Source organism: Siniperca chuatsi, linkage group LG23 (genome assembly GCF_020085105.1).
Source record: "Siniperca chuatsi isolate FFG_IHB_CAS linkage group LG23, ASM2008510v1, whole genome shotgun sequence".
NCBI classification, from domain to species: domain Eukaryota; kingdom Metazoa; phylum Chordata; class Actinopteri; order Centrarchiformes; family Sinipercidae; genus Siniperca; species Siniperca chuatsi.
In genome coordinates, this window is record NC_058064.1 from 8,892,980 (window position 1) to 8,914,255 (window position 21,276).

A 21,276-nucleotide genomic window follows, 5' to 3' on the forward strand; every position below is an offset into this window, starting at 1 on the left:
TTAACTTATGCATGTAACTAAGACAAAACACTTGTTCCCCTTTGCAGCAGTCTGCCAAGTGCCAAAACTCACATCTGTTGTGTGTAACTCACAAGTTCAATATATTTCTATCATAATACAGTATCCTTAATTTATAAATGGAATTACAAGGTTCCTTACTTTACAAAAAAGGTTGCATCTGGTGAGAGTCTGTAAAAGGCCAAGGCATGGGAGCAAGTTAGCCATAATGATGTTGCGCTAACAGATGTTGGCCAGTTGTTCATCTCCTTGCCAAAGTCTGTTCCCATCGGAGCGCAGGCAGACACTATGCACACATGTTTCGCTCCTTGGGCCGGCTAAACATATTTGGATATCACTAAAGATGAAATCTAGACCTGAAGTAACTGCTGCAAAATGTCGAGCAACCAGGTCACGCACCTGGTGATTATGGAACAAACATGGTCATGCTTCAATGCTGCAGCATCTAAAGGAATAAAGTATTCAGAGATTAAAGCAAGCACATTTTGGGAAATAATTCACTTTCTTGCCAACTTTCTTGCATAAAGACAGCTAGCCTGGCTCTGTCCAAAGGCAACAAAATCTGCCTACCTGCTCATTAATTTACAAGTTACCATCAGACGAGCCACACAAGCTACTTTCCCCTGTTTCCAGTCTTTCTGATAAGCAAAGCTAACTGGCTGATGGGGGAAGCTTCATATTTACTGTACAGACATGAAAGTGGTATCAATTTTCTCATCTAACTCTCAGCAAGAAGCTGCAGGAGTGTGTGTCTATACCTCCCAGTGGAAATGTGTAGAAAAATAAAAGAATGTCCCTATGTGAATAAAAAAATGATTGCAATGTTATCTATTATTATCAATATGAACAGAAATTTTCCATTCCATTTCATTCTCCATGCTTGGCTGGGCATCAGTACATACTTCTTTCAGAGCCTTGATTCAAACACTAAATATAGAGAACAGGTGGAAGTCCCATTCCTGGAAGGGAACCTCCTGAGAAATCACCCCTGCCCCATGGTGATCGCTCAAGCATGAAAATAATAGTTACCTGAAACTCAAATGGTGCGTGGTTCATTACGGCGGTAATTCTCACACAGCGGGACAGTCCCATGTTAGGTAACCCCACAGTGGCACTAAATCTCCCTTAAGTGAAGCTCCCTTTGACCCTTTGAAAGTTAAAAGTTGCTGACATGCCAGGGCGATGTTGTTGGACGTTACGTTTGCCATCTGGGACGAGGACTGGAACCGTGTGTCAAATAAACAATGATAAAGTATTAATGTGAAGAGCTGCTTCTGGAAAGGGAAGCGAGGAAGAGGAGAGAAGAGAGGAGAGGACAGGCGAGGATGGAGACCAACACAGCAATCAATGTATTTTAATTGTGGGGGATCATTGAACTTGTATTTTCTCTTAGTATTTCTGTGTCTTTGTGAGCTCAGCTGCACAACAGACAGAACATGACTTCACTCTATACACTTTTGTGCTTTCTTTCTTTCAATCTACCTCCCTTCTATTTTTCACCCTGCACTTCTTCAAACTTGTATTACTCTGTCTCTCAACCCCCCTCCCTGCCACAGTTAAAATATCTTGTAAATAATGAGCCCCACTAATGAGATGCTGGCACAGAACCATCGTCACAAATTCACTGATCTTGCCTCGCTTGTAGCAGAGAGAAAACATCTTTGGGATACACCTGATGGCCTACAGTGGAGCAGAAAAACAACCTCATAGGAGAGGACATCTCTGCATGTGTTGAAAGAAATCTGACTTAACTCTGGCTAAATGTTCACCCGTCTCCGAGCGTCCACCTTCTAACCCCCAAGGTGCAAGGGGATGATCTGAACATCAATAAATCAACTGAGGCCTGTTCAATATCAGACACAGAGAAATAGAGAAGGAGCATCCAGGAAGGTGGTGGAAGCCTAAAGATTAGAGAAGCTGGCTTTAAAGGCTGCTGGTTCAAATCTACAGGAATCTGGCGAGGGGAAGTAAATGATTAACAACTTCCACTCCTTAGAAAGTGTCATGCAAGTGAGGCGCTGCACCGTCAAGGTGACATATGAATGTTTGTAGCCATTCTGTCTCTCATGAATAGCCCCTATTCCCACAAAAAGGTACTTTTTGTTGACTTTCTTGGTTAAAAAAGAGACAACTTACGTGTGTTCATTGATGTTATTATCTGCCCAAGCTTGGCAAGTGATGTTTGACTTTGTCCAAGACCTCCTCCCTCTGTAGTTGTCCTTGGTGCCGATGATACACTCCCTTATATAATCTAAGTAATAGCAAAGGCATAAAAAGTATTTGAAAACATCCATTCATGTTCTCACTTTGATACAAGCTGTCCCTGTGTACTCTTTGTGTGCCAATTTATACAGCGTTTAGTCAATTAAAAGTTGATTTGTGTTCGCAGCCTTGACCACCTGGAATATATATTTTCCCATATATGGTCAATAAGACGTTTTTACAACAAGCGTTTTAGTATGTCCCAGCTTGTGTGTTATTCCCAAAACAGACAACTCCCTGAAGTTCATTAAATGTCACTGGGGGGTGGGGTTCCGTACATTGTGCAATAAATTCTAAAGTGCTAGATTCCACAGCCTGCAGTGGAGAAAGACTTTGCGTTCTAACTGTAAACAATGACTTTTTTGTTTACACCCCACTTAAGTCTGCCACATGTTTATGCATGCGACTCTCCCCACTGGAGTGAATAAACAACATGGGGGTGAGGGGGAATGGTTGCTTTTATTATGTCAACAGAAAAACCGAAGGCCTTAAAAACCCGGGAGCCGACACAAGAAGCACAACCCGCAATCACCAACAAACAATTTGCCTGTGTAAATCCCTCTCTGCACCTTAATGTTCTCATGAGAAAAACACCAGAGTGATGACATTTACCTTTTTTTTCATACAAAGTGAAGTTGACATTGGCCTGCTTCTGCACACCGTGGGTGAAACGGTCAAAGGGAAGCAAGTGGCATTTCCTGTTGTGCCGCTGAAAGTTAAAAGCCCTGTAGAAACACACAGGAAGTAGTTGAGGGATGAAGAAATGATAAACAACAAAAATATGTAAATACTGTATCTACAAGGCGGAGAGGAGTGAGGGGAACATGGCCATGAAGAAACCATGTACATTTCAAGGAAACAGAAAGAAAATGTAACTCACCTGCAGTTGAAGTTTTTTTTGACCTTCTTGCACTTGTGGGCGCAGTGTTCCTGTGATCGGCTGTTTCGTACCAGGGGCTGAGGACAGCCTGTGCAAGCCAGCATGTGACTCTCAGTCTTCTCATACTTCTGTAATGACTGATGAGTCCTTCTACAAAAACCTGCAAGAACACGAGGACACAACATGAGAATACCTATGTACATGTTTTGGTACAGCCATTAGATTCGCTGTTAGGTTGGAAGGAGATGGGCCTGCTATTGCCAGGTTCATCTCATATGGGAGTTACTGTCTATTTCTGACTTTCACATTAACATGCAAATTGTAAGCATTTTTTTCTGAAAGTTCTGAGTTACCCGACTTGTTGCTTAATGATATGGTAGTGGTATGATGAATCGGCAACAACAGAACAGGCAAACAAAGATCAGCCAAAGCATAGCACTAAAACCCAAATTTTACGGATATAGTGCTATATTGACCAACTTTTCAATCATACAGCTGTCTTAAGTTGTCCAATGATGTGAATGCTTTTAAACATTGTTTTCTTTCCCATCTCTGCCACCCATCCCATATGGGTGTGAATGCTGCATAAGTGCTGCAACAAGGACAGAGTTAACCAGTGGCCAGCTCTGTGAAAACTGCTTGTTTGATGGTGAAGGTTGTATTGCTCTCTAGAGAGACCAGCACTCAAGTTCTCAGTCCACCCAGAGGACAGTTTTGAGTTATCATCTGTCTCCATTATGCTTTATATTTTCTAATTAATCTGCCAAAGGTTGCTTGATTACTTACTTTGTCATTTACTTTTTTTCCTCACCAAATATCACTTTCCTCTGCAGTTATTTAATGGCACGTGGTTCAGAATGACAGAAATAAACCCTCTCTCAAAGAAACCATGTTGGGGCGTCCTGGTAGCCAGGTGGTTGGGGCGCATGCCATATGGCGGCGGCATAACCTGATTTGGTTCTGGCCGATAGCCTTTGTTGTGTGTTGTCTATTTCTTATCCCTCATTTCCTGTCTGTATCTACACTGTCAGCTATCAAGTAAAGGCAAAATGCAAAATATATACATATATATTCTAAGAAACCATGTGGAATTGTTTTGTCCCCTTTTCATTGACAAAGCATCAGACATTACTTAAATACTGGGAGACATGGCCAAACATTTCACTGCTGCTGTCGAGGCGCTGGGTGATGAAGTCGTTTTCTCCTGGTGGTTTGACTGTTAGAAGAGCAGGAAGCATGAACACTGGTTTCAGGATCTTGGCATGGAGGAAGTGGAGCAAAGATGAAATTATTTCACCGTCATACATTGAACTTGGTGGCCAGCTGTCAATGACAGCATCTTTCAACTACAGTGTGCTTCAACCCTTATGCTTGTTGACATTTTAGCATGTGCACTGCTGAATCATACTAAAACATCAATGTGCAAATCCCAAACCCCTCAAAACTCTGCTGTTCTGCAGCTCTTGAGAGAACCTTTCTTTAGATCGTGCTTCAGCTGTGCTGGCCAAACCAATGAAGTAGACTAGTTAATGTGTCAGAAAAGCAAGTATGAAATGTGTCCAGGATCAAAGCCCAGCTCAGAATGCCCCCCAGTACTCCTTCTTCAAACCAAGGTAGCTGCCTGAGAAATGCAGGGTGTGAAGACAGCCAAGAGAACAGAATGATGTCCATCCAACAAGTTGATGTGCTCCGGTCTCTCAGTTGGAGGTTCGATGCTCATGAAAACAGATCTCATATTTTACTGCTTTCAGAAAGAGCCAAAAATCAGCTTTTTTAACAATTTTTACTACTTTTAGGTATTTATTATGCTACAGTTTTATGTTATTGTAGATACATTTAATGGATATCCTTGATTCCAACAGAAACCCATTTCCATAACTTGTGTTCATGACTCCTTAACAGTCACGAAAGTCTTAGTAGAACTCTTGCTGTTTAACTACAGTGATGTTTATTCCTTTTCATTTTGAGCAACAAGGGTTTGTTCATTTATTTTTTAGGGAACAAAACAAGATGCAGAATTCCTTCCAGGAAGGCTTTAATGTCACTCATCATTTTTACTAACTAACAAAGTTTTATGTACAGTCTCTCAGCTATTGGCATCCAACACATACTAGAAAACATACAGTATGTGGAAAAATGGGAAACTGTCAAAGTTGGAAAAAGGATACATTATAATTCATTCTTGTTATATTTATAGGCCTTTGTTGAGAGCCACTTCTTTGGAAGAAGTACATCAAAAGAAAATTCTGTCATTGCAAAGACATAGCATAATGTATCTGAGATCCAAGTGGGTTCAAAAGCAGGACAAAACCATATTTTAAGTTGAAATCCTCTGCGATACAAATCATTCATTTTTACCTGGTGGAAAATGTTAAGAGCCCATCCTTCAGCAGAATGGAGCTCTACTGTAAATGCTGTTTCTGGGGTCTACAGCAACATCTTTAGACGCATTATGTGTTTAGTTACAATAGTTTTCCGTTTATAATTAGGGGCAAGTGCGATATAAATCACACAGGAAAATATCATGCTGCTGAGTTACAGCTACATGCTCCTGTGCCAAGATCCGACACAAGACGTTGTGTGTGTACTTAGGATATTGTAAACTGTGGAGCATTTAGAGGCTCCTCGTAGTTGAAAATCGTTTTTTTGGGGAGAACGTGTTATTAATGTTTGGTCTCCACTGGACCACATCTGGCACTCATCACAGTGTTGTTCCAGCCCTGATGTCTGGCCAGGCTGCTCAATTAGATTTCACTTAGTCTCTTCCTCTCCTTGCAGTCAGACTCCTGCTATCTCCAAATCCCAAACATTTGCTGAAGTTGGAGATTATAATAAAATGTACTCAATGGGCGAGAATGAGAGCGATGAGATTTAATGAGAAGAGACAGCAATAGCTTACAGGAACAGGTTTGAGTCCCTGGTTTAGCTTGAAAAATGTAGAGAGGAAAGGTGAATGACCCATGTTGACCTTCCTCAGAAACGTCCACTTAGGTGCCCTTGAGCATAGAACTTAAGCTGGATAAGTATTTTAGTCAGGCTTTCCTACTAAATAAACTGTCAAAAATGCAATATTGATAATCACACAATGTGTAAATTTTAAGGCAGAGTTGAGGAAAAACTGTATCATATGAACAACAGGAAGGTAGCAGGTTAAAGGTGTGCCTCTGTCTGGGAATTAAGCAGACATTACATCTGCTTCAGAGAGCGCAAAATGTGGAGCTGGGCTCAGCAGCCAGATGTTACCCCTCCTCCCCTCTACCTCTCTCTCCCTCATACACACATACACACACACATGCACACACACCCCTTTTCTATCTCTCTACCGGGACAAACGCACGAATACCACAGTCCGATGCGCGCATTTTACTTTCCCCAACTCCAGGGCGGTCAGAGGTCAGGGTCGGCACCCCTGGAAGTGGTAACTATGGATTCAGTGCTTTACTCAGTGACATGTCAGCGGGGGGGGGGGTTGTAAGCCGGGACAGTCTCTGTAACCACCAAATAATCCATGCTTCATAAAGGATCGGCACGGAGCTCGTTTGGATGCGTTTAAATGACTGGTGGTCATGTGAGCGCCCCGGGCTGTGCTGCAACATTACAACTACACATGCACTGCATCCTCTCAGTAGCTGGCGTCGGTCCAGCAGATGCAGGAGTGTCTATTACTGAAATCACCATGACCTATATTAAACAAAAAGTTTAATGACAAAGCAGATGCACTTCAAACCAAGCGCTTTGGCACGGGTTTCTACGTTCAGGCAGCTGGAATGGCACGTTGCGCACCCTCACTCTGGAGGAGGAAAGTTTCTGATTATCAAATATTACTGCACCAAACTATTTAAACTGGTCTTTAGATCTATTTGCTTGCTGGCGATTAGAGCCGGTGCTAAACTGAAATAATGGAACCTCCTGGGGGATCAATGGGTTACTATAAGGACTTGGATGAGCTGCTCAATTATTTAATTCAAAGTTTCATTGTATAAAACAGTAAACGTTTGGTAACAGACTGTGCCATACCTTCCAAAACAGCCTAAAGTGAGTTCTTTTCACACAACTCAATTAATTGCCACAGCAAGACAGGGCTTGTGATCAAGTTCATTCGATGCCACTCAACGTCATAGTCTCAAATTAAACGATTATTAATGCACAACAAAGTGTGCAGTTTTAAAGTATAGGCTGATTTAAGCCAAGTCCCTACTGACAAAATCTAATTTAAAAATATAAGAAATGGTACAGTAATTATTTTTTGCCCACTTTTCTAACTTGTTTCACTTTGTTTTTTTAGTCTTCAGTGTAATTTCTTGACTTTCTCTTAGATCTATTTCTCACTTGACTCCATAGACAATATGCAGAAAAGATGGAAACAAATTAGATGTTAATATGAGACTAAAATGTATCACAGCAGACACTGCTGCAGCAGATAGTCATCATCTCCTCGAAGCACATCTCTTCATGTCTTACCTGTATCCAATATAGTGACCACAACACACACCAAAGCTTGGTAAATCCATACGTTTGTCCTCATGGTTAGGAACTTGAAAGCAGGTTAGAATCCGGATTAATCGAGCCACAGACTCGGTGGTCTTATGAAGTCCAGAGTGGCTGATGACCAGCAGAAGACGTCCTAACACAGATGCCACTTTTCCAAGAAGCCACACGTCCTTGGTTCAACCCCCCTTAACTTGAGCTTGTTCTCCTCTCTATCAGCGTCTCTCCTCACCAATGTCAAGTCTTCTGGAATAAATAGGGTAACCTCCGGTTGTTATTTTCAAAATAAAATCGGATGTGACTCACATACATAACGTTCAGCATGTCAAACTATGGTGATATCACTGGTGATCCTACCAACAAAAATTGTCTGAGTAGCCAAAGTCTGATATGGCTTATTTCTCTGTGTCATAGTCAGAGTCATCCAAAAATCCACACATTTGAGTCCATCGCACATACAGCATTCTGGTGCCTTAAATACTGACTAGGGCACCAAGGGTATATTAATCCACATCTGAAAAAATGCACAATTGACTCTTTACTAAAAACTAGTGCCCAGCAGGAAATTATTGAGCCATTTTTAAAAGTAAAAATCGATCTATTTCTTAGCCTATTTTTTTATTTTCATTTTTAAAAAGAGTTACATCTTAATAAGAATGCAAGCCTTATTTTTAAAGGGTATTGAGAGGTAATCTGTTGTAACAAAAACTCAAATTGGTTTTACTTTAAATTCTCCCAATCATCAAAAGCATGTTTAGTATATTTCTATAAGCATGCAGGCTCAGGCAAGATTCCATTAATCAAACGAGTCAGCCAGAGTAAGCCAACAATGACACGTTGGTGATTTGCTTTTATTTTGAAAGTTACTATTCGCATTTACAAGTCATAGTGTAGTTTGGTTAAATAAACTGGTTTGGAGAGCACTTGATATTATTGTGTATCCATCAGGCATGGGAACACATGACACTGCTTTCTAATAAGGCACGCTTTATAAAGGATCAATGGCTTAATTAATGGTTAATAAATAATTTATAGATCATTTTAAAGCCATTAATAAGAACACATTTTAGGTTGGCAGGCTTTGGCTGACATTGATCCTTTTGTGTTATCTTTTCAGCTCTTTAGTTCATAGACCATTCCAATGGATCGTTTGACCTTTTGGTGAAGGGCGAGAGCTGGACCCACATCTGTTTATTAACATTTATAGTTAAATAATTAACAGATTGTTGTAAAACCTCTTTTATTATTATCTTATTAACATTTATTGTTACAGATGACTTACTAACATTTGCTGTTGGCTTATTAGCATGTGAGAAACCTGTGACCCCTATTATTAATTACCTATTTACATTTTTAGCCACACTCTTGATGGCTTATTAGAAAGTGAGACGCTTATTACCCTTTATTAATGACTTGACTTTTAATGACTCCCCAGCCAGCCAGATTTTCAAACAGGTCATCAAGCAGGATCTTTTTGACAACATCCTCTTTCTGTCTCTCCTCACTCGCCTCACTTTGGCTCAAATGAAAAAGCAGATGGGATTCTTTACATGGTGCGCCAAAGAGCACTTGGCACAAAGTAGTGATTGCGTCCTCAAAGGATTAGCCAGTTGCAAAATGCCTAATACAGTACCAGACAAACTGCACAAGCATAAAAAACATACAAAACAAGCAGAAAAGAGCATACTGAAGTGTCCTCAAGCAAGACACTGAAACTACATTGAACTCCAACCAGACCACTGACATGAAGAGGTCCTGGGTTTTGACAGTGCTTCATTCAACCTAACATGTTGAACTTTGTCGGGACAAAATTTGAATATTCTCCAGTCTGTGTCATAACTTGTAAGCTGTCACTTTCTGGGATTAATGTGCTAGAAAAAATTGACAAACCTGAGACTGAACTGCCCAAACTGGATTTAGTGATGCACTGCTATACCACATCATGAGACAGCATATTTTTTTTCTCACACAGGGTCAGCTGTTCTAATGAAAGTCACATCATGACAAAGATGAAAAATATCTATCAGGGACTGAGGGAATATTTGTCCTGCTGTTCAAACAATCCCCTCGAGAGAAAGAGGTATGGGGGGAAAACACAGTGCCAAGAGTCTATTCAGGGCTTATTCCAATGGCACATTTGAGACTGACCTCATGCAGCCCCCATAAAGAACTATAGTGCTTATATTATATAAGGATACTATTGGATAGAGCACACTACAGCATGCAACAATATAATATCCTATATCTTTATTATAGGGATATAACATTGATTATTGGAGTTTAAAAGTATAAAGGTACAATAAGGTCACTTAAAAGACTTTGAGCACTAGAGACACAGTATAAATCCCTATAGGGACATGAAGTGTGGGTTAGTGTGTGTGTTTAGGTGGGGCAGCTGGAAGTGATCTTATTTAGGTACCAGCGTACAGGACTTTTGTTGGGCCCTAACCCTTACTTGACAGGAAATCCACACTTCAGCCGTTAACGGGCGGCGGACTTAAAGCCCTCCAGAGAGAGCAGCGGGGGGAAGAAATGGTTTGAGGTAAATGCCAGACGCATGGCCTTCCCTCATTAAGACGCGTGCAGGTCATTTAATTTTTCTTTGGTCCCTTTTCCTCGCTTTGGTCTGTGTGTGCGCAGGAAAGTACCAGCAGGTGTAGAGGTGTGTGTGTGCTCAAGGGGCTGCAAACAGGACCTTGGCAGCAGGCTCGGAGGTGCACTGTGCACTGCACACACATCGCACCCAAAATGTCAATCAGTGTCAGTGCAAAGAAGAAATCCAGACGCTCAGAAAATCTGTCTTGGAGCAAATTTTTGCAGATTGGTACCTTTTGAACTACAGCTAGCCCTGTCCCATGTGCTTCACAAGCCTCAGGTAAATAAGTTAAGTTTGACAACTGATTATGCATCTAGGGAGAAGATGTTGGAAGTGGGAGTGCTCTTTCATAACAGACCAAAGCAATGGGAGTATTAACTTCCATGATTTATTTTTTCACTCAAAGCCCCGGGCCTATTGCTGCGGACTCCAAAATGTCAGTCATTCTGTGGCATTGTTAATTAGAGCATGGGAAGTTTGGTAGCACTATGATGTACAAGACTGATGCAACTTACTATAAATACTAGTTTAAGATGGTAATCAGTGTAACTGACATACATTTCACAACTGCCAGTAACAACAAGGTCAAGTCAGATAGAAAAACTGTTCCCAGATGCTTTGTGATCACACTTAACAAAGCCCAGCAGTCTTCTGTCATCACAGGGTTCCTGAGAGTTATCTTTCACAATCGTGTCCTTGCTTTGTTTCTGATGATTAATCCCATGGTTTCTGCATTTTCCCAGTGTATATTAGGGGAGGATTGGGCCTACACCAGAGAGTTGTAAAAATAGTAAAAGTTGTGTTGAAATGACAGAAAATAAACAAATTAAAATCACGATTGGACTGGGGTCATCTTTTTTGGCTTGTTTCCCCGTTTTTGGCATCATCTTCAGTTTTTTGGAGTTGCCGTACTTCCTTTACTGACAGAGAAATAGGTTGAAATTTAAAAAATACATATTTTGTTGGTGAGGGCTTGTGGAAAGTGTGCCTATTACAGACTCTCCAAACTGTAAGTCTGGGTATGGCTTATTTTTCTACAAAAACAAAAACTACAAAGCCATCAGAATAATGAATAAAATCACAAAAAATCCACACATAATGGCTTTAAAAGCTGTATTTTTGTGTTTATTATTCTGTCTCTTTGCATTCTTTGCTTTCTCCTCATGCCCACATAAACACACACCTATTTCATGGCCTGCTGAGCCACGTAAAGAGGTGTGGACAGGGGAAGTGAGGAGGCGGAGGAGGGTGACCCAGAGAGATGGGTAGTGTTCATCATCAGGGAGAGCTGCGAGGTTTTTGACATGGTCAGCTCCCAAGGCCAGAACCTGTCAGCACTCAAAATGCAGCCTCATTTGAATCTTTTTCTGAGTTGCTCCTTACAGCGCTATGCCAACATGTGTGATTCTAAAATAAACTCGTTTTTACGCACAGCTGATGTGCTTATCCAGCTGGCAGCTTCAAGTCACCGACATTAAGAGAAGTTGGCAGAATATTATTCAAAGGACCAAAACTACAATTTTCAAGCAACCAATGCATGTTCCTACAGTGTTAAAGTTCTTTGTGGGAATGAAAAAAAAGTCCAGTGCATTCATAATCATGTACATATTTAGGATAAACATTTTGAGTTGCATTCTTTTTTGGACAATTCTTATCTCCAATGCCTCAGTGCTTATTTCTCATTCTCTGATTCTCTCCAGATTTTCTGGATTTTATCAGGACTCACCTTATCAGGGTCCAGGTGTCCTTGCCTTGACCTGGGGCATTATCATGAACAGCACTGACCATCCTACATGCATAATTTTACTCCTTTCCCCCTAATTACTTTACACCCCAGCTGCCCAACAAACACCCACCCTGTCTCCGCTTCCCTCCATTCCTGCACATGAAGGAGGCTAATCACCGGTGTGATCTCCCCCTTTTCACCTCTGACCCCCCCGACACTAGAATAACAACCTCCCTACCAGCCCTCCAACGCTTGCCCCCCCCCCAATTAGGAGGGTGCTTTTCCCCTTGCAGATGACAGATGAGGGGTCAGAGGGTTGTCAGACCCCCTTGCTAGTTTCTTCCCGTGCCCACCGAGGGATGAAACAGGGGGACATACTTGCCTTGGGGAGTGACAAGGAAAAAAGTTTAGAGATGGAAGTTGTATTGACATAGATAAATGACTGTCGGAGAACTGTGCACAGCAGCACAAAAAGTGGGGAAGTTGGGGTGGGAGGCAGATGGGAAATTAAACCTGTTGGATGGAGTTAAAGAGGAAAAAGGAAAAGCTGAAGACTGAAAAGGGAAAAGAGAGACAAAAGAAAGAGTAAGAACAACCGCTGCAGCAAGACTGAAAAATAGAGAATCAAAGGTTGGAGAAAGAGACAGTGAGTGGATTAAAGGATTGAATGACAGAAGTAAAAACAAATGAAATAGAGAACACAAGAGGAAAAAGAGAGAGAGAGGGAGATAAGGCAGCGATCGCTGTGCTGAAATGCTGCAGCAAGCCTTTTTCCTCCGCTGCAATAAAAGGAGAGCTGCAGTCCAATGAATCAAGGCGTTGGGGGCTTTGCTCTCTCTGTTGTGTGTTATGTCCACTGCTAATGGCCAGCAGATGTGGAGGTATTTCACAAGTGTGGCTTTGGAAAACATTCCCGCACATAAATCCAATTAGGTTGGACCCTGCACACGAGCTATGTAGCGAGCGCGCTCACGACCGCCCAAACGCTCCACAGACACAGTTGACTTAAATAATCAGATTTCTCACAGCAGGTAGAGGACGATGTAGACTTAGTAATGGTTAAAGACTTTTTAAGCTTAAGTAAACCAATGTTCTAATTCAGGATTTTGGCTATTTGGGTTTGTCTGATTTTGATGTTGTGGTGGGTGATCAGCTTTGACAGCTCAGTGTTTTCTGCCAGGGTTTTCTTTATGCAGGTGGTGTAAAAAAAACACAGTTAAACTATACTAGAGAGAGAAGATCCATGAGACAATGTCACAATGTTGCATTTGAAAGCAGAATTGGACCCTTGGACTTAATATCAGGCCAAAGTTGTATCATCAATTGGAAATGCTCCTTCTCCCCAGATCACCTGCCATGGGAGCAAATAATGCAGATGAAATAACCATGCATGAACTCTGTGCCAAGCTAATATACCTCGAGGCAGCAAAACTTCAGCATAATCGTTTCCTCTGAGACTCGTTCTACAAAAAAATGTCAACCTCCCAAAGTCAGCTATTTGTTCCTGATAGTATAAAGCCTTGTTTGGATGAGAGACTGGTAGCCAGCTGACCTCTGTGATTCCAAAAAAGATTTAATTTTATGGGGTGAGATAAATGGCCTCTAAACCACCAGTATTCAACACATTAATGAAATCATGTAAGAGATATATGTAACATGTTTGTTATTAAGTCCTTAGATTGCAAAGCTGGCTCACAAATCTTGCTTCATTCATTGTGGTCTGGCAAGCATGAATTTTTTGCATGGGACAGGCTATCATTTCAGGTAGTCACTCAGCCATCACCATGAACCCTTCCTATTGCCTGATTGAACTGGCCGTTTGCTAAACTCTGACCCCCTTAGCTACTGGCTTCCCATTTATAGCCCACAGCCATGGAGTTTGTCGGCTGAAATGACAGTTGCTAGCAGATTTTATCAGGTGTATCTAGTTAGTATAAGCTAATGCTAATGTAAAAAAAATCTGAGTTGGCTGAAAACTCCGTCTCCATCGGATTTTTTAATGTTTCCAGCTGACCAGAACAATTCTAAAAAAAATGTATTTGTGTGTGTCCAAGGCAAAAGTATCCTCACCAGCTAGATAAAGCTAGTTAGCTCTAGTATTTAAGGACAATATTACAAATAATATGCCATTCCTTCAAGTGGGTAGTTTGGATGCTTATTACTATAAAAAGACCTTCTTGGACAAGCAACACAGTTATTAGATTTAAGACACTGTCCAACTTCTATAATGCTGAGTACTGCTTGTATTAGAGCCCCATGGACACTGCTTCAACATTTGGAAGAATCCAAAGCTTGACAGGCCTGCTGTGCCTAGTTATGGTTGCTAAAGTATGGTTGGGCAATTGCTGTTCGGGGGTGGTCAATTGGCTGGTATTGGTCTAAATTTTATGTTTTTAAAACAACAAAATCCATTGCTAAATAAAACCAAGGGGGAAATAGATTATGCAATTGCAAAATCATGTATTATTTTATGTCTGTAAACTTGAAAGTTTTGAGTGATGGCAGGTGAAGTAATCAACAACAGTAAATTGCATCTGGCCTCCAGCTGTCAGGCTCAGTAGTCTCTCATTGAATTATTAATTATTATTAATATAATTATTATCTAGAATAGAATCTGATATTAAAACTAGTTTTGTTGTCTGTCAAATAAATGTTTTATTTGTGAGCTTAAGACCTTTTCTTATCTTGTCTTTTAGACACACCTATCCATCAAAACTTTGATGAAGACAGCAGGGCAACTTTTGATGCATAGCCTACAAATAAAAATAATGACAAATGTTCTCTTTGGCATGGCGAGCTTGGCTAAGATTGCCAATAGGTCATACAGTCTACAGTCTCCTCAGGATGCTTTATGTGAATGCAGTTATTGTGCAAACACAGTGAAGGCCAGGTCATAAAAGAGAGTTGACATATTTTGTCCACATTTGGGCTTGACCACAGCCAATAACTGGTGTGTTTAAAAAAAGCGGGAAACTGACCATAGTTCACTAACATCATCTCAGCAATTACAACAGCACATATGATCTGACCTAGAGTCAGTGCTCAGCAGTGACTGCAGCCTACTGTGTCTGGATCGTGAGCTATTGTTTCTAGTGTGGCAGTTGCTGCATGCTTGTCTGGCACCTCATTCACTGCTAACTGGCTCCACGTGTGTAAAAGGACAGGTCCAGATACTTTACATGTACTTTACGCACACACACTCTGAGGTCCACATATATGGGCGTAAATGTACACCTCGCCACACGCCACAGACAGACACACGTGCACGCACACACACTCACTAATCCCCTGGCTTTATGGTGGCACAGCGGGAGTGTGGTGGTCTTGTGTGGCTTTATTAACTGGGGTGGGGCAGGGAGAGGTGAGATGGTAGAGCGAGGGATGGAAGGATGGAAGGAAGGGGAAAGAGAGGACAGAATAGAGGGATGGGGGAGTCCCACCAGGTGCTAATAGATTTCCTGCAGCTTTGAAACATTTGCTTGCCCTGGTCCCCTGGAATGGAGTCAGGTTTCATCTGTGGCAAATTACCCGGACCGTGGATTGACCTCCCTTCAACACACACCCTAGACACACGCCTGCGACACACATTCTGACACACACTTACCAAGTGGGACAGACGTGCACCGCCCCCGGTTATGCCTACATAGCACTAACATACATCCTCAGTGGTGAAATGCCTTCACAAACTCATTTTCATATACATTTTCTCTCTTTAAAGGAATAGTTGAACATTTTGGGAAATATTCTTATTTGTTTTCGTTGCGACAGATGTGTGCTGGATGGATGGCACTGGAAACCCAACTGGCTCAGCACAAAAACTGGAAGCAGGGGGAAACAGCTAGCCTGGTTCAATACACAAAACAATGTTGCACTTCTTCTGTTACAGAAAGAGAAATGACATATATGTGGTTTAAAGCGGAGTTACATGCTGGAGCAATTTCTAAGCAAACAACAGCTGGGTGTGTTGACTGACCCTGCATCCCGAAGTCTTGTCATCAGAGCTAGTCAAAAGCTGCACAGAAGTACTGGATGTATGGACCATAATAGCCTTCAATACAACCTCCTAAAATCACAAATTTAAATTTTCTAACTTTACATTTCTGTTTATGTGCAGGTTAAAACACTAACCAATATACATCTTGTAAATCCAGGGCAGAGCTAAGCTAGTTTTTTCCTCTGCCTATATGTTAAAGGAATAAATAGCTTAACATTTTGGGAAATACACTTCCTTACTTTCTTGCAGAGAGTTAGGTCAGAAGATCGATATCACTCACATGTCTGTAGGATAAATATGAAGCTACAGTCGATTAGCTGAGTTTAGCATAAAGACTAGAAAAAGGGGGAAATAGCTAGCCTGGCTCTGTCCGAAGATAACAAAATACCTACAGACACCTAAAGCTAACAAGGTGTATATCTTGTTTGTTTAATCTGCACAAAAATCAAAGTGGTTATGTGAAAGGTTATGTGCCCGACTATTGTTTGGCTGGGTGAAGTGACTTCCTGGAGTCTCTGCTGGTTGCCAGATAATTTTTACACTTTTGTGTTTTGTTACCTTTGGACAGAGCCATGCTGGAGCAATTCCTGTTTCCATTTTTATGCTAAGTTAAGCGGCTGCTAGCCGTAGCTTAATATTTCTCCTATGCAGTATCAATCTTCTCATGTAACTATGGACAAGAAAGCAAACAAGCTTATTTCCAAAATGTCAAACTATTTCTTTAAGACAGGTTACATGTTCTGACTCCATGAGATTGATTTAACTTTCTTTCTAACTCTCAGCAAGAAAACAAAAGGGCGTATATCACTGCACTAATTGTGCATGAACACACATTTGTACTTACTCAGCATCTAATTATCCCTGTGCCACACACACACACACAGGTTCACCACACGCCAACCCTTTGATAGTTGCGGTAGGAGAGGTGCTGCACTTGCCTGTTTGCATGCTTGTAATTTGTCCTGCATGAGTGTGTGTGTGTGGGTGGTATGTCTTTGCACGAGAGGTCCGGACTGGATATGATGGTTTGTAAATGAGTCACTTTTGCTCAGGAAAGTAATGTTTTTAGTGTTTATAGATGTATGTGTCGGTGTAAGGATTTACAAGTTTGTTTATCTTTGTGTGGCTGTATTTTTCTATGTATGCATATGTGTGTGTGTTGGCTTGTGGGAATTGTGAGATGCAGCTGTAGGTTAATGTAGCCACAGTAGACGGCGCTTCATGTGGCAGAGGGTCTTTAAGAGAGTAGATTTTCTGTGTGTGCCAGACCCTGACGCTTAATCACACACATTAGTATTACACACAGATGAAATGCTGACTTGCTGTCCTGATCAGACACCTGGGTCTGGCAGCAGAGGAAATAACTCACACTCTAGCACAAAGATGGCAGCTTGACTTAATGTCTGTGTTATGTAATTGACTTGTATCTGATCTATCTGATATATGTCTGTCTGGCAGTGTTAGTCATTGTTTGTGACTCTGAGCATGAATCTATCTGTTTGGTCTAACGTTAAGTAAGGCAATCAGTCCATCAGTGAGTCGGGCAGTTAAAAATCTGTCTGCCAGTATTGAAGGAACAATAGTCATACACGGTCACTCACTTACCACTTTTCATTGGAACTACTTACTACCAAAGAAACAGTCCCTATGAAAACTGTTCACTGTATGCTCTGTGGATTATCCAGAATAATATGGACACTGTTTCTGGAAGGACATGTTGCAGTTGTATTTTCTACATGTCACTTTTCAATAAAACCCCATATGTAAAATCGATAAGTTATGTGCTATTATTATTAACTATTTCGGGAGCAGGGACTTCCTGGAGTCCTCGCTGGTTGCCTAGTAACCATTCTGTAACGATAAGACACCACATTTACACTTTGGTTTTTATTTGTATTAAACAAATGAGATATAAAATGTTAATCAGTGAGCTTTAGATGTGTTGGTAGTCAACAAGAAAGTGAAACTTATTTCCCAAAATGTTGAACTACTCCTTTAAACTCTTGTGAGACAGGTTTCCAAATGACCTAGTTTTCGCTGAATCAGTAAAAGTCTCTCATAAGACTTGTGTAGATGAATCTTTTCCATCAGTCTTCAAGAGTAGTTGAACATTTTTCCTGTCCGGGTACCATCATTTAAAGACAAACTTTTGGCAGCTTGTTTCTTTTTCACCTCTGTCTGCAAATCTCTGTAAGTGCTCCTTTGTTTTCTCCCTAGCTCTCCTCTCCCCTGAGATAAGGACCACTCATATTTCCAGTCAAGGACAGCTGATGCAAAACCGTGGGTGATGCCGATGATTCAAAAACCACATCAAATCCCCGGTACTGGTCACTGCATGGCCCAACAAGGGAGGGCGCCCACATCTGCCCTGGGTATTTTTCTGTCTTCCCGATATAGCTGGGGCCTCCACTTTAGCTTCACTTTCTCTGCGGCCAAAAAACATAAAAGCTACATGAAAAGCCAGTGCTACCAGACTGCAGCAATTACAACAAAGTGAGTGTATAAATGACCAGCAAATGAGTCACAAAGTAACAGAGCTCCCAATAGGGATCCAAAGTGGTGCAGAGACAGGGGAGCAGGTGAAGGAAATCTGGAATTCAAGCTGTTTTGGAAAGACAAGGGAAAGGCTTTGACTTTGTCAAGACAATTGTTTAAACCTCCGGTTTTCTAAAGCTTTTTTCTGAGCATTCATGTTGTTTAAGTTGTATAAGGCCACGTAAATAATTTCTTTTGCTAAATTTCTGAGAAACTTTACATCATTGTAGAGTTGTTTGTACACACGAGAATTATTATTAAGTAAATAATTAAGTTTATTACGTATAATATATGCCATCAACATCACTTTCATCATGCAGGGCACTTTTGTTTATATGGAAAAAATAAGACACTCAACGATTTATGATTTGATATTTTCTTTACTCGAAAGTGAGTAGACATTCCACCTCATGTGAAGACCACAATGTCCCCTTCCCAGCTGCTGTAATTCTTACATAATGATGCACATTAAAATGTAATGTGACACATTCATCCAATGATGTTACTCACCTTCCAGAGTGAGCATGTGTGGTCCCCAGGCCACCGTTTTGTGATGGACCTAAGATTGCTTTACTGGGTTACACCTGGATTCCAAAGCAGCCATTACATTGTACAAAATGTACCAAGTTCTGGGACTAAAATTTAAACCCCCCACCTCCAAAAAGCTACCAAGTGTGGAAACTCTCTAGGGTTGAGGGGTTCCTTCATCAAGAATACAGTTACAATACATTGTATTGCCTTGTTCGTTTCAAGCATATTGAACCTTTTAGAAGTTATTCTAAAGATCGTTGCTTATCTCAGAGTTAAATAATGATCAAGAATTCATCACACAGCTCCATGTGGTTTTCATTGTGATGATAAAAGCAAAACTGGTAAACAGGGATGGATGTTATGTCAGTGTTTTACATAAACTGCACTGTAATCACAGGTATTTTCTTATTCAAATATGTTTCCTGAAACTACAGGCTACCTGGAGCTGCATGATGAAACAATTCCGTACTTTTACTGTAATCTCCTTCATCGTAATCTAATATCTAAAAAAGAACATGAGAATGTAAGGAGTTGCATGCAGTTGACTGCCCACCCTCAGGGTACAAGCTTTTGGAATAAGAGAGGCACAGTCCATCCATCCATCCATCCATCCATCCATCCCACTTATCCTTTAGAGGGTCGCGGGGAGCTGGAGCCAATCCCAGCTGACATTGGGTGAGAGGTGGGGTACAACCACCTCTCACTCAATGTCAGTTCTAAGCAGTGCTAACCACGGCACCACCATGCTGCCAGAGAGGTATAGTGAAAAAATAAATTCTGTAGGGAAGAACAAGATATGCTAAACATAACAATCTCAGCTTCCCCTGTGCCTTACAAGTATCACAAGATATTATTACAACAGTTGTGATTGGGTTTTGAGCCTGGGCCAAACAAATGCCTTTTTGAGGTGTTTGAAATTGAAATGAAAGGGTATGAACTTCATTTGGGATCTGGGTGATTAAATACAGCCAAACACAACGTCAAAGTAACAACCTTTAAAATTACACAGAAGAGCTAAAAGACAGGAGATGTGGAGACAAACAAAAACCTCAACAATGACTTGGTGGTGTAATCCTTGCTCTTTGTCAGTTGAGGTTCTGAATGCTGTTTTTTCCAACCACAACCCTCAAAGTTGTTCTTTCTTCCCAACAAGCATATGCCTACTGGATCCCTTGTAGTCTGCATCTGTGCAAAAACAACATTTTCTCAGTGGTAGTCAGCTGGGCTTGTCTGCGGGCACAAAACAGGTTTCGTGTGGGGACAATACTCTTCAGTAATCCAAAACCAGTCATACTGTGGGATGTCTTCCACATAATGGGTGAATGCAGAAACCATATCTTCTTCATCTTGCACAGTCAGGAATGCAAGAGTAAGCATTAGCTGAGAAGAGGGAGGGAGAGGGTTTTGAAAGCAGTACATGCATATAAATAAAGTGGTGAGCTACAGTATGTGACCATTCCTGGTCAAGCAAATGGTATCCCATTTTATTTTCAAGCACTTAAAAGTTTCACTCTGGTGCACAAATGACATGTGACACCATCTCTATACTCCTTGGAGGGCTCATTTTAGAAAAACAAATCTGCTGGTGTAATGAGAGGATTGTTAATACTTATAATTACTCACATAATAAACTTTTCATATTTATTCTAGAGGCCGTTTACCTATGGGACTTCAGGCCAGATATTAATCAGTGACAGAGGGACACAAGCCCAAAGACTTAGGATAACAATCAAAAACACAACATGAGTGACCTCTCAGTGTAAACTGACTGGGTCATCTTGTTTCCAGACGTGAAATCCAGAACCCCTGGCAGGAAATCCACCGTGTGTTGTTGACATCGCAACTCATCCCTGACAGACAAGGAATAACACTTTTGGAGAGGAAGAGTTTGGAGAAAAAAAAGTGGAGTCCAAGAGAGACAGGGTGCTGTCACCGGAAAACACGTTTTTTTAGCTTGATAATAAATCTTTCATACAATATTCACTCAAGGAAAGAGAATGCACTAAAAAAACATGGATTACACATAGTGAAAAATATGCTATGGTTACAAAATATAACAGACTTATAAGTCAAAATTATTGAAGAGCTGTACTATGTATTCTTTGCATTACGATGTTGATAAATTATACTTTGAATACTTACCTAAAGTTTTGGTTGATGCTGTTGTAATCAATTTCTGTCACATGGTCTGTAAAATATGTAATTTCATATTATTGGTCTCTGTATAGTCATTCACCAGCTGTGCT

General features: G+C 41.0%; 1 protein-coding gene across 3 annotated transcripts in view; it reads right to left on the reverse strand.

The window, feature by feature from the left end:
* LOC122871483 (hepatocyte growth factor-like) overlaps positions 1-7,867 on the reverse strand; it is a 22,395-nt gene extending 14,528 nt beyond the window's left edge. For all 3 annotated transcript variants that reach the window (XR_006376878.1, XM_044186653.1, XM_044186654.1), the window contains exons 1-4: positions 7,622-7,867; positions 3,161-3,320; positions 2,893-3,005; positions 2,155-2,269 (exon numbers count right to left, since the gene is read on the reverse strand). Coding sequence is in view for 2 of the 3 variants with exons in the window: in XM_044186653.1 (XP_044042588.1) it covers positions 2,155-2,269; positions 2,893-3,005; positions 3,161-3,320; positions 7,622-7,685 (452 nt within the window). In the remaining variant the exon portion in view is untranslated. The remainder of the gene's footprint in view (positions 1-2,154; positions 2,270-2,892; positions 3,006-3,160; positions 3,321-7,621) is intronic.
* Positions 7,868-21,276: the final 13,409 nt, after the last annotated feature.